Genomic DNA, 13,969 nt, shown 5'->3' with positions numbered 1-13,969 from the left:
AGCCTCAGACACTTCCTAGTTGTGTGACCCTGTGTAAGTCACTTAACCCCCATTGCCTAACCCTTACCATTCTTCTGCCATGAAACCAATACACACTATTGATTCCAAGATGGAAGATCAGGGTTTAAAAAAGAAAAGAAAAGGTCAAGACACCAATACTATTGTGCCCTATCCAGTAGTTATGCTTTTTTAAGCCTATGGATTTGTGGAGCTCCCAGAAGCAAGGCTCAAGTCATATTCTCGCAGGCCCTTCTGTTCTGTGGTCATGTCAGTGGAATGTGGTGCTTTTTGACCCCACTCAGCATTTTTTTTGACAAAGACATGGAAATGGTTTGCAATTTTCTTTCCAATAAGCCCCTGTACAATGCATTTATTCAAGAGACACATCTGATTTCAGAAGGGGGGCAGAAAGATGTCTGTGTTACCAAATATTTTTTAGAGTTTGCCAAGATCAGATCACTATCAAAAACTCTTAGTGTTTTCCTAGCTAAAAAGATGGTCAATTTATTATTGAATGTTCTACTTAAGGAGAAGTGCCCCCAATGAAATTATATCACAATTATTTACCCCTAAATGAAATTGGTCAAGTTCCATTTTTGTCAGTGATTTGTACAAAAGCATAGATGGCCTATTCATTGAAATTACAAATCTCTGGGAGAGATAACAAACACTTGTGATGACTCAAATAACTTCAACAATTTAAATGTTTGGGCAGAGGAAGTTATGGTGAAATTCAAGATAGATAAATGTAAAGAAGAATAACATTTAGTTTTAAAAAAGGACATCTAAGCCTGTACATGATAGGAAAGTCGTGGTTATAAAGATATACATAAGATAAAAAAATCAAAGTATTCAGTTGACCATAAGCTCAATGTGAGTGAGCAATGTGATGTATCACTGAAAAATACTAACCTGGTACTGAAGTAAGGGAAGAGAAATGTCTTGTAAGAATAAGAATGTTGGTTCTACTCTAAATTACCCTCTTATGAAGAACTCTGTAGTACAATATTATTTCTCATTCTACAAAGGACTGTTACATCTCCCCCTTTTTGTTTAACATAAAAAATGTGTAATATTAAAAATGTAACAAAAATTATAACTTCAACAAATATAAATATAATGGTACATAATCAAACCATAATTCAAAAGTGAAAACCAAATTGGATTGCAAAAACTTAAATGTAAAAATGAAGTGTGATTGTCAGTAAAAGACTGAATTAGTATTAATTCTGTAAAGTAAAACTGATATGCTATCTACTTATCAAAGTCAAAGGTAAAAGTTTCAGTAATGATAAAAATAATAAGAAAATAATTTTCACTCTAATGATCCTGGTTTTCTTTTAAATAATATTTTATTTGATTGTTTCCAAGCATTATTCATTAGAGACAAACATCATTTTCTTTTCCTCCCCCACCCCCCACCGTAGCCGACACATGATTCCACTGGGTATCACATGTGTTCTTGATTCGAACCCATTGCCATGTTAGTATTTGCATTAGAGTATTCGTTTACAGTCTCTCCTCTGTCATGTCCCCTCAACCTCTGTATTCAGGCAGTAGCTTTTCCTCGGTGTTTCTACTCCCACAGTTTGTCCTCTGCTTATGGATAGTGTTTTTCTCCTAGATCCCTGCAGATTGTTCAGGGACATTATACCGCCACTAATGGAGAAGTCCATTACGTTCGATTATACCACAGTGTATTAGTCTCTGTATACAATGTTCTCCTGGTTCTGCTCCTCTCGCTCTGCATCACTTCCTGGAGGTTGTTCCAGTCTCCATGGAACTTCTCCACTTTATTATTCCTTTTAGCACAATAGTATTCCATCACCAACATATACCACAATTTGATCAGCCATTCCCCAATTGATGGGCATCCCCTCATTTTCCAGTTTTTGGCCACCACAAAGAGCGCAGCTATGAATATTTTTGTACAAGTCTTTTTGTCCATTATCTCTTTGGGGTACAGACCCAGCAGTGCTATGGCTGGATCAAAGGGCAGACAGTCTTTTATCTCCCTTTGGGCATAGTTCCAAATTGCCCTCCAAAATGGTTGGATCAGTTCACAACTCCACCAGCAATGAATTAATGTCCCTACTTTGCCACATCCCCTCCAGCATTCACTGCTTTCCTCTGCTGTCATGTTAGCCAATATGCCAGGTGTGAAGTGATACCTCAGAGTTGTTTTGATTTGCATCCATTTGATTATAAGAGATTGAGAACACTTCTACATGTGCTTATTAATAGTTTTGATTTCTTTATCTGAGAACTGCCTATCCATGTCCCTTGCCCATTTATCAATTGGAGAATGGCTTGATTTTTTGTACAATTGATATAGCTCTTTGTAAATTTGAGTAATTAAACCTTTGTCAGAGGTTTTTATGAAGATTGCTTCCCAATTTGTTACTTTCCTTCTGATTTTAGTTACATTGGTTTTGTTTGTACAAAAGCTTTTTAATTTGATGTAGTCGAAATTATTTATTTTACATTTTGTGATTCTTTCTATGTCTTGCTTGGTTTTAAAGTCTTTTCCCTCCCAAAGTTCTGACATATATACTATTCTGTGTTTACCCAATTTACTTATGGTTTCCTTCTTTATGTTTAAATCATTCACCCATGTTGAATTTATCTTGGTGTAGGGTGAGGTGTTGATCAATTCCTAATCTCTCCCACACTGTCATCCAATTTTTCTAGCAGTTTTTATGAAATAGTGGATTTTTGTCCCAAAAGCTGGGATCTTTGGGTTTATTGTATACTGTCTTGCTGAGGTCACTTTCCCCCAGTCTATTCCACTGATCCTCCTTTCTGTCTCTTAGCCAGTACCAAATTGTTTTGATGACTGCTGCTTTGTAATACAGTTTGAGGCCTGGACTGCAAGGCCCCCATCATTTGTGTTTTTTTTTCATTATTTCCCTGGATATCTTTGATCCTTTGTTATTCCAAATGAAATTTGTTATGTTTTTTTCTAAATCAGTAAAGACATTTTTTGGGAGTTCACTGGGTATGATACTAAATAGATAAATAAGTTTGGGTAGGGTGTTCATTTTTATTATATTGGCTTGTCCTATCCATGAGCAGTTAATGTTGGTATTTGCATTAGGGTGCTTATTTAGCGTCTCTCCTCGATAATGTCCCCTCAACCTCTGTTGTCAAGCAGTTGTTTTCCTCCGTGTTTTTAATCCCTCAGTTTGTTCTCTGCTTGAGGATAGTTTTTTTTTTTTTCTCATAGATCACTGCAGGTTGTTCAAGGATGTTGTAAAGCCATTACTGGAGAAGTCCATTATGTTCTATTGTACCACAATGTGTCTGTCTCTGTGTACAATGTTCTCCTGATTCTGCTCCTCTCACTCTGCATCACTTCCTGGAGGTTGTTCAAGTGTCCATGGAATTGCCTCCACTTTATTATTCCTTTTAGCACAATAGTATTCCATCACCAACATAGACCACAATTTGTTCAGCCATTCTCCAATTGAAGGGCATCCCCTGTAAACCTCAAAATTTCTTAGACTTATAAATGTTGGAAATTTCACCATTGGAAAATTTCATACTTGAAAAATTTCCTATTGATAGTGGGTCTTGACTATTGGAATGTGAATCCCATTGGCATGGGAGGTTCCTTCTCTTTCCTTTTTAAGATTACTTTAGGACAGAAACCTTTTGCTGAACAATGGAAAGGACTGACCTATGCTTAAGCATAGAACAGGAATTTCTTTGAGTCATGATTGATTTTAGAATTGATACAATGGAGATACTTAGAATCAATCTCCACCCTATTCAGTCCTAACAGGATTGAGTAAGGGCTACAGCCTAGATCAAAATTTAATTATTCCAATCTCTACCCTACTCAGGTTAACAGGATTTAGAAAGGGCTGTAGCAAAGGAGCAAAGATTTAATTATTTGAAAATATGACCTTCAACAGACATGTGCAAAGCCTCTGGGCGGTCCTGGGTTAAGCTAGAGCTTCCATTGGCACAGGGAAATTGATGGACAGTGATTGGTAGATGTGAGAACTGAGGGGAGGCAACTTGGATGGTTTTCCTTAAAGATCAGGGGGGTCTGAAGACTCGGGGGGTTGAGGAGTTGGCCGGAGTGGTTGTGGTGTGCTCTGAGAAGCTTGCTCTGAAGGAAGCTGAAGGTGGGGGCCTCTGAGACTGTTTCTCCATTTTGGTCACGTGAGTAATAGGGACTGATCTCTTTTCTTTGCCCCAGCTATCTAAGGGCTTGGGCCTTTTGGCCCAGCCTAAACAGAAGGGGTATTTAAGCCCTATTCCCTTCTCTCCCTTTTTCTCTCTCTCTATCTCTAATTCCTTTCTTACTCCTATTGTAATTAAACTCCATAAGAGATTTACTGCTGACTTGAGTTTTCATTTAGGAATTACATAGCTGAATATCTTGGCGACCTTAAATTAATATATATCAGTCTTTTAATGTGATTCCCTTTTCACACCCCTCATTTTCCAATTTTTGGCTATCACAAAGAGCGCAGCTATGAATATTCTTGTACAAGTCTTTTTCCTTAATATCTCTTTGGGGTAGAAACCCAGCAGTGCTATGGCTGGATCAAAGGGCAGAAGTCTTTTATCGCCCTTTGGGCATAGTTCCAAATTGCCCTCCAAAATGGTTGGATCAATTCACAACTCCACCAGCAATGCATTAATGTCCCTACTTTGCCACATCCCCTCCAACATTCATTACCATTCATTACTTTCCTTTGCTGTCATGTTGAACAATCTGCTAGGTGTGAGGAAACACCTCAGAGTTGTTTTGATTTGCATCTCTCTGATCATAAGAGATCTAGAACACTTTTTCATGTGCTTATTAATAGTCTTGATTTCTTTAACTGAAAATTGCCTATTCATGTCCCTTGCCCATTTTTCAATTGGAGAATGACTTGATTTTTGTACAACTGGTTTAGCTCTTTATAGATTTGAGTAATTAGACCTTTGTCAGAGGTTTTTGTTATGAAGATTGTTTCCCAATTTGTTGCTTTCCTTCTAATTTTTAGTTACATTGGTTTTGTTTGTACAAAAACTTTTTAATTTGATGTAGTCAAAATTATTTATTTTACATTTTGTGACTCTTTCTATGTCTTGCCCAAAGTTCTGACATGTATACTATTCTCTTTCTGTTTCCCTGCTATCTGGGTGCCCCTGCGACTGTGTCAGGTTGTTTTCAGGATGAGGCCTTCAGAATAGCCAGCCCTGGGGTCCCTTTTCCTGGCTCTTAGTTTCCCGCTGCTGCCTCTGACTCAGAGGTCTGGGTTGGGGAGGATGGGTCCTGGGACCTTCCTTCTGCCTACCCCTTAGATCTGAGTGATCTCAGGTTCTGGCTTTTGGGGGCCATACCTTTTGATCCAATTCCAGGAGGAGGGTTCCTGGGATCTATCCTGTTGTTTGTTTTGAATTTCAACGTCCTAGGAGCATACAGTTTGAGATAGGTAAGGAAGGGGTTTCCGGAGATCAGAACTTTAGCTCTCTCTAAGCTGCCATCTTGACCGAAAGTCCCTAATGATCCTGGTTTAATGTGGTATTAGTCCCATAGCCCATAGGACAGGTGCATTAGTCAATCATACTACCCATGAAGAGTCAGGACTATAAGAAGTTGTCAGATCTTGCAATAATAAAAGAAAAATGACTATATCCAGAGATGAAGGATAATTTCTTCCTTTTTCTTGTACTGATCATGCATCTTAGGGATATATATATATATATATATATATATATATATATATATATATATATATATATATATATATATATGCCCATATGCCTGTCACATAGAAATATATTTGAAAATTTAGTACCAGGGTGACCTATGAATGAAGGTGTCAAAGCACCACATCCCTGCATCTCCAACCTTAGATATCCATCTCATATGGAATACGCATCTGTGTGTGGCTTTGGCTGTCTGGTTAAGTATGAGGTATCCATTGTGATCCCTTTTTAATGCAATCAGACATAATCTCCCAGAATAGTCATCTGAAATTTAACAAATGCTGTCATGTTCTTGTAGTTTCAGATTTTTGGGTATCTGCAAAAATAAAAATTCTACACCTTCATAACTCAGGATTAGAGCATTAAAAGTATTTGCAATTTACTACAAATATTAGCAAAAGTTGTGAAAAAGAAAAACAAAATTAAATAATCAAAAGTAAATCAAAAAGTGCTCAATTAAAATGAGAATACTGATATCCTTAAACTTCTTCTCCCTTCTTTTTTTTTTTTGATTGGGAGAGATCCTGTTTAAAAAAATGCATCCTCTCTGAGTAATCTTGGAGGATTAATAAGCATGTATAAAATATACAAAATATATCAGCATCTTTTACATCTTAAAAAACATCAGGGAAAAAGTATCATTCTCCTGAACATCACACCCTGATTGCTTGCACTTCAATATAGTCATGTAATAAGTTCTGAGAATGACGAAATAGCGGCAATCTGGCTGCATATTTTGGATATAAGCCCTATTTTTCCAACTTTTTCTGCAAAGTATTTTCAAACCAATAACCAAAATTATGAAGAGTATGATAGTGCCAATACTGGTTAAGTTAGTTTTACCAAACCAATTTCTAGGATCCATGGAAGCTAAAGTTGCTTCCCATTTGGATGCTATCTTTACAGCTTCCTGTTCATACAAAATTTGGTCTACCTTATTAATTTCGTGTTGTAGCCATATGATGTCCAATGTGCTGTTATGATTTCCCCAAGCACCTTTAATATGCTCTACCACAGTTTGCCATTCATATGAGACATTATCATATAGCAAAGGTGTAATACAATAACCAGTTTGATTAAAATGACATGGACAAGTAATTCTTGTGTTTAAAGCTTCAACCTCTTTTCCTAACCAAAATGCAGCATCTTTCAAAGTTTCCAGTTCATCTCTAAAAGCTAAGTCTATGCTTTGCTGAGTGTGCCGTCATTCAGATGAATTAGATACCATTTCTTGTATGAACTCTTGGTTCTGAATAGAAGTAGTTAATGGCATTGATGCTGTGGTCAATGCCATAATCATGTAATCAAAGCAACAATGGACACTACTGCTCCTATGACTGCTAATACCATTCGTTTGCTGCGATGCATAATGATATTAAATGCTTTTTTGAACAATATGTAGAGTAGGCGTATTTGCCCACATCTCTGTAAGATACACAGGTAACCACACCAATGGTGGTTGGTACATAATAGCTATATATGAATCTTTATTAGAATTTATGCATTGATGTAGGTGACATTTAATGCATTTGAATCTCATATAGTCTTTGTTTGTTCCTAGAAATGCTAAGATTATTACCCACTAACATTACATATGGAGCAAATACACATGCAGTGACATTGATGTGAGTGGCATCTTCAAAATAAATTCCTGAATTCATTACATTGACCTTAAATTTATGTATTGGATGTGTGGCAGCCACTATCTTCCATTGAGTATTCTGAATGGGACCTGCTTCCTTAGCAAGTCTAGGACCAGCTACATCAACTTCTAGCAAGTCTTCAATCTATGTAGTGTATGGCATGGCATGTGCCACATCTCATATTTGCTATTTCTGTCTAAACGTGTCAATTGATCAGAATGACCACATCGCATTCTGGGTCCCCAATTGTAAATCTTAAAGGTTACTGTTGCTGCCATCTTAACCTTTCTAGAGGTTGGACAGAACAATCTACCCATGGTAAATCCCTGGACAATGTTCCTATCTGGTTTGGACATAAGTTCGTATTCTTGGGATGGTTAGGTTTAAATGATGGATGTGGTGTATCATCTCCTTGTCCTATCATACCCATACCAATTGCTATGTAAGTGTTGTCACTAGCCTTTTTTACTATCCAAGCTTGATTTCTGTGAGGTACACCAAAAGAATTCCCTTTGATATGATGTCAAGGGTTTACAGAAGAGCCTGAATAGTTGTAATTTGCCCCTTCAGATTCCAGAGGAAGATTTCTGGCTAGAACGGGGTCCGGTATCCATTTAGTATCATTAACATATACAAGTGGGGGTTTGTCCATCCAAGTTAACATTCTTAATATAGGAGGTTTAGGTATGAAGGACCAATAGACTTCAGCATGACAAATGTCCATCAGTGTGATAATAGTAAATGTCATTAAAAGTAATGTAATGTCAGTCTTTGGTGTGTGTGCATTCACCAATGATAGTTTCGTCCCTGGTGCCTTGAGTGTGTCCGGCATGCAGTTAGCTGGTGCCAGCAGTGATATTTGTCTGCTTCTCCTCCTGGTCTCGGGTTGCCAGAGGAGTGGTGCTCTGCTCCAGCTGCCTCTCTGCTCCCTGAGCATTTGGATCTGGTCCTTTCCATGGTTTGAGATGCTTACTGGGAGTCCAGACGTCTCCATTATCTATGGAAACACAAGCATATCCTAGACCCATTGTTATTAGTCTGTTTGGACCCTTGTAATCTTTTTCTCCTGGCAATCTCCAAAAGATCCAGGGCTGCTGAGTTGTGTCCATTTTGTCATGACACTTAAAATGTGTTTGCATAGGAGTAGCAGTCAGCCCTTCTGGGATGGAGAAGTGATTGATGGTTAGCAGTACCATTTTTAACAATTTGTTAGGAATGATAGGCTTAGGTTTCAGAATATCACCTTCATAAATGGTTCGGTACTCTCCTTTTTGTTTTTGTATTTTGTTTTTTAGAGTCCTGTTAGCCCTCTCCACAATTGCTTGTCCTGTGGAGTTGCCAAGAATTCCAGTTTTATGGGCTACAATCTCCAGTTTGCAAAATTCTGCAAATCTTTTACTGGTATATGCAGTTCCATGATCAGTCTTTATTTGGGTAGGAATGCCCAAGTGTGCAAATGCTTCCAGCAAATGTGCAATAACATGAGATACTTTCTCTCCAGTTTGTGCTGTGGCCCACATGATATGGGAGTATGTATCAACAACCACATGTACATGTTTCCATCTTCCAAAAGGAGCATATTGAGTTACATCCATTTGCCAAAGCTGGTTAGCTTTCAGACCTCGTGGATTAACTCCTGCTGGGAGAGAATTTGAAGAGAAAGGTGCACAGGAACTGCACTGCTGGATGATTTCCTTTGCCTGTCTTTGGTTATATCAAATTGGCACTTAAGAGATTTGGCATTTTGGTGCAATAAGGAATGTGAATTAACTGCTTCTTGAAAGGCAGAGGCAACTAATGCATCCACCTCTGAATTTCCCTCAGACAGAGGTCTGGGGAGGTTAGTGTGGGAACATGAATATGTGTTATAAACAATGTGTTTTGCCTTTGTAGTATCACCGTGTGGGTGGTAAGAAATAAAAGAAATAAGTCTTCATCAGAGACAGGTTTAATCTTAGCTGTTTCCAGCGAGTTAACTAAATTTACTACATATAATGAATCACATATGATGTTGCAAGCTTGTGTTATATCCTTAAGTACACTCCTGACTGCTGCTAATTCAGCCTTTTGTGGGGAACCGTACTTGGTGTGTAGCAACATCACATTCTCATCTACCACTGCTCCTGCCTTGCCACTCTTTGATGCATCCGTAAAGACATTCACAGCATTAGCAATAGGATGCATAGATGTTATTTTTGGAAAAATGATAGCAGTTAATTTCACAAGTTGTAATATTTTATTACCAGGAATGTGATTATCAGTCTTTCTTGTAAAATCCACAAAAGCAATTTGCCACGGTAGTGACTGCAAATAAATTCTGAACCTGTTCTCGTGTGATAGGAACATGGATGGTGTCTGGGTCAGCACCTACTAATTGCTGGGATGTTTTCTTATCTGAGTGATTGTTAAGAACATGAGTTCTAAGAAACTAGTGAGAGATTTGGTTTGCTGATTAGCTATATGTATCCACTCAATTATATGCTCCCCTTGATGTAATGCACCCTTGGGTGTGTATCCAGTACTTAAGAATGATGCTACTTAGGGTAGGGAAGGGTCAATCCTGTATAACCTATCTGCTGATAATGCTGCTTCCAAAATTTTTAATTCTTCTTCAGCTTTGGGTGACAGCATTCTGGGGGAAGACAGGGCAGGGTCTCCCTTCAAGGTGGCATATACATTTTCTAATTGTCCTGTAGTAATTTTTAGAAAAGGTCTAAGCCAGTTAATATCACCTAGTAATTTCTGAAAATCATTTAAAGTATTTAGAGAATCCCTACAAATCACTATTTTCTGTGGTCACAATTTAAGCAACAACTCGTTTATCTACCACAGTTTATGTCTTCCACTATTTTAATTATTACAGCCCATGTAGCCAAGGACACAGTAGAAGGTCACAAGGGAGCCCTCATTGCACTGAATGACAATGAAGGAAGCCTCAGAGTGTGTATCCTTCCCGAGGATGGGGCCATATGTGCCCAGCAGATGCCACAGAGGCAGGGGATGGCGGAGCAGCTATCAGACGCAAAGCAGTCCCATGGCCATAATGATGACGATGTCTTCAGTTTGGTATTTTCTTGACTGATCATTTGCCACCTGTACATTGACCATGACATTTCTGGTGATGGAACAGGACCTTTCCCGACTAGGTAATTCTTCTTCAGCAAAGCCCCATCAATTTAGAATGGATCAGGTTCTACCTCTGGAAGAAGTTCCAGATCCCCATGTGGATGGAGTAGGTTTTGGGGGGGAGTAACCCAGGGCTCCCAATGTAGGAGGAGAGGTTCAGAACAGGAGAACTTAGAGTTAGAAAAGGTCCTCCACGGGACACGGTGAATTGAAAGAAAGAAAGCTGTTCACTGAAATCATGAAACAGTTTTCAGAAAAGGGGAATAAAAGAGAGATAAAGTAAGCAAGTCACGGCTGAAGAAAGTCTTAGAGTTTATTCATAATGCAGTCTGTGGGGTTCCCCAATGTGCGGAAGGTACATGTAGACCCAGAAGAAATAGTTAGCTCCGACTTAAAATCTTATAACATTCCAGTTCTGGCTAGACAACCGCCGACAAGCCCCCACCTGAAGGAAGGAGGAGTGAATGGTCAGGAATGAGGGGTCCCCCTCTTCCTCCACCTCCATGAACCCCAGATCCTCGACTCTAGCAGAGAAAAGCCCATTTTCCAATCCCTTGTCACCTTTTCAAATGTTTACACTTAAGGCTCCTGGAGTCAAAAATCTTTTTGCACTGCTAACAATTTTAAAGGGACAATAACTTGGAAACAGCAAGATAAGATTTTTCATTTCTTCTTTCTTTTTCTTTCTTCCTCAAGACCTTGAGAAAGCATCTTAAATCTTAGAAGCATACTTTCCTTAGTGTGTGTTTCATGTTTGATTTTTGTGATTCAATGTGTGTCTATGTCATAAGTTTTGTATCCCTGTTTCCTAATTGGTCATTTTCAAAAAATACTTCTAACTCCTCTGCCAAAAAGAGGTAATTTATGTTCCATAAATCTCTCCTTTTGCTTTGGAAAGGGGCCCTTTCAGAAAAAAAGAAATCTGAAAGAACAGTTTGAGTTGGTAGAGCTATAAAGTACAGTTTGGATCTACTGAATTCTTTTCCTGGGAGTTTTTATTTTCATTGGAGATTTCCTACTTTATTTCCCTCTCCTCAAGAATATGCCACAAGCTAGGCTGCTTATGATACAAAACCACCTGAAATATTTTGACAAAGTTCTAAAAATCCTTACTACTCTCAATAGGCGGAGATGAGATTCTGCCTTGTGCTTCTATGAGAAAATTCAGACCTCTGATGAATGAAATCTAAATGGATCATAAATGTGGGGGGAGGGGAGGAAACTTTAAAAGAAAACTAGAAACTTATTGCTAATATTTTGAGTTTATTCTCCTCCTATAATATAGAATAAATCTATTGGGATTGGTAAAAAAGGATTTTGACCGCACTGCCTGCACCTTCTCATTTGTTTATATTATTATATTTACTGATTGCTTTAAGGTTTAAATTTCTTTAAGTTCATCTATATTAATGTAGTCAATAACTTTCTGTAATACTGAATTATTTTAAGCTACTATGTTTTACCTATATGGATCTTTAATTTGTACTTTTACATCTGCTGAAGAATAAATATCAATGTATAAGCCCATGAACATTTTGCCTAAAATTCTTGTCACTAGATCCATTGAAGATCACATGTTGCCTTTGTGAATTTTCACATAGATGAAGATGGATGGATTTCAACACAACTGGTTAAATTGTGTGCCAAATTTGGAGGACTTAATGAGCTAAGAATTTAAATGGTCATTTTAAGAGGTCTTCAGAAATAATTTTAGTAACTAGTAGTTTCTGTATGGTGGATGATGATGATATATATATATATATATATATATATATATATATATATATATATATATATATATATATATATATAAGAATTTTGTATTAAAAGAAGAGAAAAGAAATGTCCTTACCAAACTTTTTCTATGAATCAGGGAAAACAAGACCTCCTGCCAAACTCTTCATTTTAATTTACTTTCAGCAGAACTAACTAGATTTCTTGATGATGTTCTAGACACAAATTAATTTTACTTTGTTTAAAAATATTTTTGTTAAGGTTGAAAGATTTGCTACATTTGTAAAAATTGTGACAGATATCCATTCTTTCATAGGGATTTTTAATGTCATACAGCAATTTATGTGAAATATTATAGTGCACTTATTTGCTATTTTAATTAACTGGGCTATTGTGAATTTGGGGGACTTTGGTACTTCTTTGAATGTGAATTATCTAATGTGTTACTTTTTTATTCTGAAAATAATTTGTACTCACACATTACTGACAGTGTCACTGATTTTAACCTATAGATTTTTGATTTTTAAAACTTATTTTTATGATTTTTCCTTGAATATGAAATATAATATCTGAGTTTTATTTTTCTTTCCTTTTTGTATTTGAAGCACATGGAAAAAGTATTGGGATGATTTTTCTTTAATTATTTTTATTTTTCAGTAATATAAGTTTTAAATAAATTTTTCTAATACTAATGCATGTCCAAAAAGCTTTAGATTATAAAAAAAAATACCAATGATTGTTTAAAAGAATTATGGAACTTTGCTTCATGATTTTATCTCATTCCAGAATAAGGGAATATACCAAAGAGCCTCTGTACAGTGGTAAAGAAACACAGAGCACTTGCATAGTGCCTATGAGCACAAGGTAAAGGAGATCAGATCCCAGTGGGATTGAAGCAATTTTGAGTCAAGACAAGAGGACTTGATCTTGTTTGGGGTTTGAGGTTGTGGCTCTTTAACATGTGTTATAGACAGGTCTTCCTTGTCCCACATTCTACCAAGTATCTCAAATTTGACTCCTACCTGGATCCTATGATGTAGTTCCATTTATGTCTTTCATGGTATGGCAAACTTTCTATAGTACTAGCTATTGATTGGTTAAGTGCATAATTTCTTAAATCATTTAATTTGGACCCTGATTCAAGGACCTGATTCAAGGATTATTAAATTAAAAATACACATAAAGATTTTTCAATGAAGAGGATCAGGTGATTAATGGACAATTGCTTGTAAGAATTTGGAGTGTAATATTACATATTCATATTGCAATGCATTCAGCAGTACATATTACTACGATAGACTTTGGAGAAGAAGAGATTTCATCAGAGAAGATGAGAAGATGGAGGATCTGAAGTTGTGGTAGGTATGTTGCATACAACAGAAACATAACACAACACAACCTAAACCTATAGATATAAACATAAACATAAACATGGTTAGTATACATGGATTCAAGTAGTGAATACATGAAAAACTACTTGTTATAGGATTTATTTATACTGTTTAGATTTTAGATAGGTTGGAATAGTAGTAGCATAGGTAGATAGGTGTTTTTTACTAGAACACATTAAGAGAGGATGTCGAAGGTCAGATATTCTATTTTGATGATATTAGGTACTATATAGCGATGTAGTTAGATTAGATCACATAAATATGCAAATAGATATATAAATAAAGTAAATAGTGTGAATCTTAGGGTTGAAAATTGTATTATAATGTATGTATATGAATATAAAAATATTTATGTGTATAACA

At 36.8% G+C, this 13,969-nt stretch overlaps 1 protein-coding gene and 1 pseudogene across 1 annotated transcript in view; both read right to left on the bottom strand.

The window, feature by feature from the left end:
- The window catches only part of VN2R627 (vomeronasal 2 receptor 627), a 62,174-nt gene extending 55,678 nt beyond the window's left edge, over window positions 1–6,496 (bottom strand). The window contains 1 exon segment of the mRNA NM_001102422.1: window positions 6,324–6,496. Coding sequence (NP_001095892.1) covers window positions 6,324–6,445 — 122 coding nt within the window. The 5' untranslated portion in view covers window positions 6,446–6,496.
- VN2R628P (vomeronasal 2 receptor 628 pseudogene) lies at window positions 10,215–10,334 on the bottom strand (annotated as a pseudogene).

This window comes from Monodelphis domestica, chromosome 6 (assembly GCF_027887165.1).
Source record: "Monodelphis domestica isolate mMonDom1 chromosome 6, mMonDom1.pri, whole genome shotgun sequence".
Taxonomy (NCBI): Eukaryota; Metazoa; Chordata; class Mammalia; order Didelphimorphia; family Didelphidae; genus Monodelphis; species Monodelphis domestica.
The sequence above is the reverse complement of the archived record's forward strand: the minus strand, read 5'-3'. Positions and strand labels throughout refer to the sequence as shown.